General features: G+C 25.5%; 1 protein-coding gene across 1 annotated transcript; it reads left to right on the forward strand.

Annotated features, from left to right (window-relative positions):
- Positions 1–150: 150 nt before the first annotated feature.
- On the forward strand, positions 151–952 carry PCYB_002850 (RAD protein; the record flags this gene model as incomplete). The annotated part of the gene is made up of 3 exons (XM_004227706.1): positions 151–225; positions 351–591; positions 678–952. 3 exons carry the CDS (start codon positions 151–153, stop codon positions 950–952), a joined length of 591 nt encoding a protein of 196 aa, XP_004227754.1.
- Positions 953–3,315: the final 2,363 nt, after the last annotated feature.

Raw genomic sequence — 3,315 nt, forward strand, 5'->3', positions numbered from 1 at the left:
TAAATCATTACAAAAAAGGCATAGATTTTTACTTTTCTATGCAATATAAAATTGTAAAATTTTTGTGATTTTTCTTACATTTAAAATATTAGCTTTATAGTTTTTCATAATATACATAGAAATTATTTGTCTGAATCGGAACTGTCAAAAATGAATAATCTCGCGATGCTCAAGATGTCAAAATCCGTTGGTCTTTTCTTCCTTCTTTTAGGGATTGCATTGTTGGTAAGATTAAACGATTTTAATTAACGAAAATAGGAGAACTCTTTTACGGCATAAGGAAGTAACTGTTTTAAACATAAAAGTACATAATTTTATTTATCTTAATACCCCTTCTTTTTTTTTTGCAGAATAATATTAGCATTCCACATGGTAATGCAGCGTTGAAGTCAAATATAGTTGCATTCGCAAGACAATTATCGACGCTATCGGAAATCGTAAATCATTATTGTCCAAAAACTGAACTAAAGGAAAGCAATAATAAAAATGTTGCAGACCAGGAAAATTTTTCTGAAATATATTCAAAATTAAGCAAGTTAGAAAAAATAAAACGTTGTGTCTATATTACATTTTTATTAAAAAAAGATATAAGTACTGATCTTAGCAGATATAATTCGTTTCTTACGCACTTATATAATAATATGGAAAAAAATTATCAAACAACCTAAATTCATTAGCCACCAAATATGGGTTTCCGGAGGAAGATAAAGAGAAATTGTGGCAAGAATGCAAAGAAGGAATTAAAAAAGAATTTAAAGAAGTAAACGATTATTATAAACGTATTTGTAAGGATTATGAGAATATTTCGGTAATGCCGGGTTTTCTTTTTAACATAAAATTGGAAAAATATATTAAATTATGGAAAAAAGTTGCATATCGAAATGAAAAAAAATGGAGTGACACTTTTGCAATGAAAATAAGTAAATATAATGCCCTAACATCAAAGTCATAATTTGACAAATAGCATTAAGAAAATGATTAAAGGTACTAAATAAATTAAAAAAATTTCTAAAAATCTAAAATCATTACGTTTAATTGACTAACAGGTGTAAAATACTATGCACATATTAATTCGGAAAGATCCATAATTTGCCTAAACGAAACAATATAAAAAAAAAATTCCTCCTATATGTTCCAACGAAAACAAGGCATAAGATTGATCGTGCATTTTTTGTTATCTTATATATGCTGTACATCATTTTTTTTCGATAACTTATTATCATATTATATTTCTTATCATTTTTGTTAGTACCATAAAAATATTGATATCCTCTGTATCACCTTATTTTGTTCATTTAATATATTTCAAATTTTCGAATTGTCTTCTTCATTTTTGTTTTTATTGCGTATGATATTCCTCTTTCCTTTTAATCATTAATGAAACAAAACGTTTAAGGAAGAAATCATTACAATTTTTATGCATCTTATTTAATAACACAAATTTGTGCCTTTTTATGTACATATGAAATATTCGATAAAGCACCTGATTCTTTACACAAATATTAAATAAATCCTCAGTTCAAATTTGTCCAACGGTGAAGGACGATAACTTTTGTGTCACATCGCTACTCACACGCTTTAATCATATTTTTTTGCCCCTCATAAAAATACGGAATGCAACATTTCTGTTTAAATGTTGAAAATCAAAGTCATGAAATCATGTTAAATATAGAAAATCAAATTATTATATTGTGGCTAATGTTTCGTTATAATATACGGCTCCTTAGAAGTAAAGAATTTTATCTTTTTCAAAAAACAATATCTGATACGACAGTGTAAGTATGAACGATATTGTATAGAAGATCAAGTTAGAAGTATGTCGCTTTCATTACCATATTTCAGAACTAAATGTCCATTCTCAAATCTAAAGACTTTAAAATAAAGAAAAAATGATAAAATAAATCATTAGTTCATACACTATTTTTGCATAAGCATCACCTAACCTGTATTATTCCCTTATATATAATTCCGACATATTGTGCTTCTCCCTAATTGTAACATGTGCATTTTTACAATTTAGTATAATATGCAGTAAGGATATACCGGAATTTTTTTTTCTTTTTATGGATATATTTACTATTAATCACGCGTTCAACATTTTTAATGAATATGTTAAGCTGTTATAGTAAAGAAATTATGGAATAGCTGCTATTTCTGTAAAAAAGGTAATTTGGGTACATTTTTAATCATTTTCATCATATATCTACGTCAAACTAAATAGACAATTGTAATTCAGTTCAAAGATGTCTTATTTTCCGGGGTAAATTATAGAAAATTTACTATGTTAATTTACTTTGTAGAAACAGCGCAGATTGTGAAAAAAATACGGAAATACGCAACATGAGGAGCATAAAGAAAATAATTATAGGATAGATAGAATCAATTTTTGTAGAAAGTTGTAAGTGTTCTCAAAATTTCACATGAGAAGAAATATGCTTATTCGAAAAACATAGTCCCCCTTTTATTACAATATGATTTGACATAAAGAATACATCGCTAATGAGATAATAGAAATGTATCTACTAATTAGATAAATGCACTCTCATAAACCTTCTTCAATAAATACTTTTGTAATTGAAAGTATTTTGCAACTGTTATAATCATAAAAATATAACACAAGAAAAATACAATACATCGACATTTTTAAATGCTCGATTACTTATGTACTCATATGCAATTAAGAAAACACACGATGTATTTAAACACGTTTCATATAAAGAATATACCAAAAATAATTGTTAAAAAAATAGTGAATAATGTGTCATAAATTATGTAACCATTTATTTCTAATAGTTGAAATAATAAATAAAAGCATATGACTAAAAAATATATTAATATTACCAGCTTAAAATGTTGACAAATGTTTATTCCACATGTTGTGAACTACAAATTAAACCATTGTAAGAACATAACATAATACTTGTTTATAATATCATATAAAGTGTGCCAGTTAGACCTATCTAAAAATTTGCAGCTAATTAATGAATAAGGAAACAAAGCTTTCATCTTATATTAAAAAAATTAATTAATAAATTAATAAATTTTTACTACGTTTAATTATTTATTTCGACAAAAAAAAAGGAACCAATAATAATTCTATATTTAAAATATAGATTTTTTTTTGTTGTTGTTGCATAACTGTTATTTCTAAAGTCATTATGAGCACATTAATAAACAGACATTCTGTAGGAGCATTTTTAGAAAACGTTTTCCAAGTTTCTAATAAATTACCCCCTAAATATATTTTAACATTATAATATGATAATGAAAGTATTTACGAATGCAAGTTAATATTTTCCTATAACTCCTTAATGT

This window comes from Plasmodium cynomolgi, assembly GCF_000321355.1.
Source record: "Plasmodium cynomolgi strain B DNA, scaffold: 0183, whole genome shotgun sequence".
In the NCBI taxonomy this organism is placed as follows: domain Eukaryota; phylum Apicomplexa; class Aconoidasida; order Haemosporida; family Plasmodiidae; genus Plasmodium; species Plasmodium cynomolgi.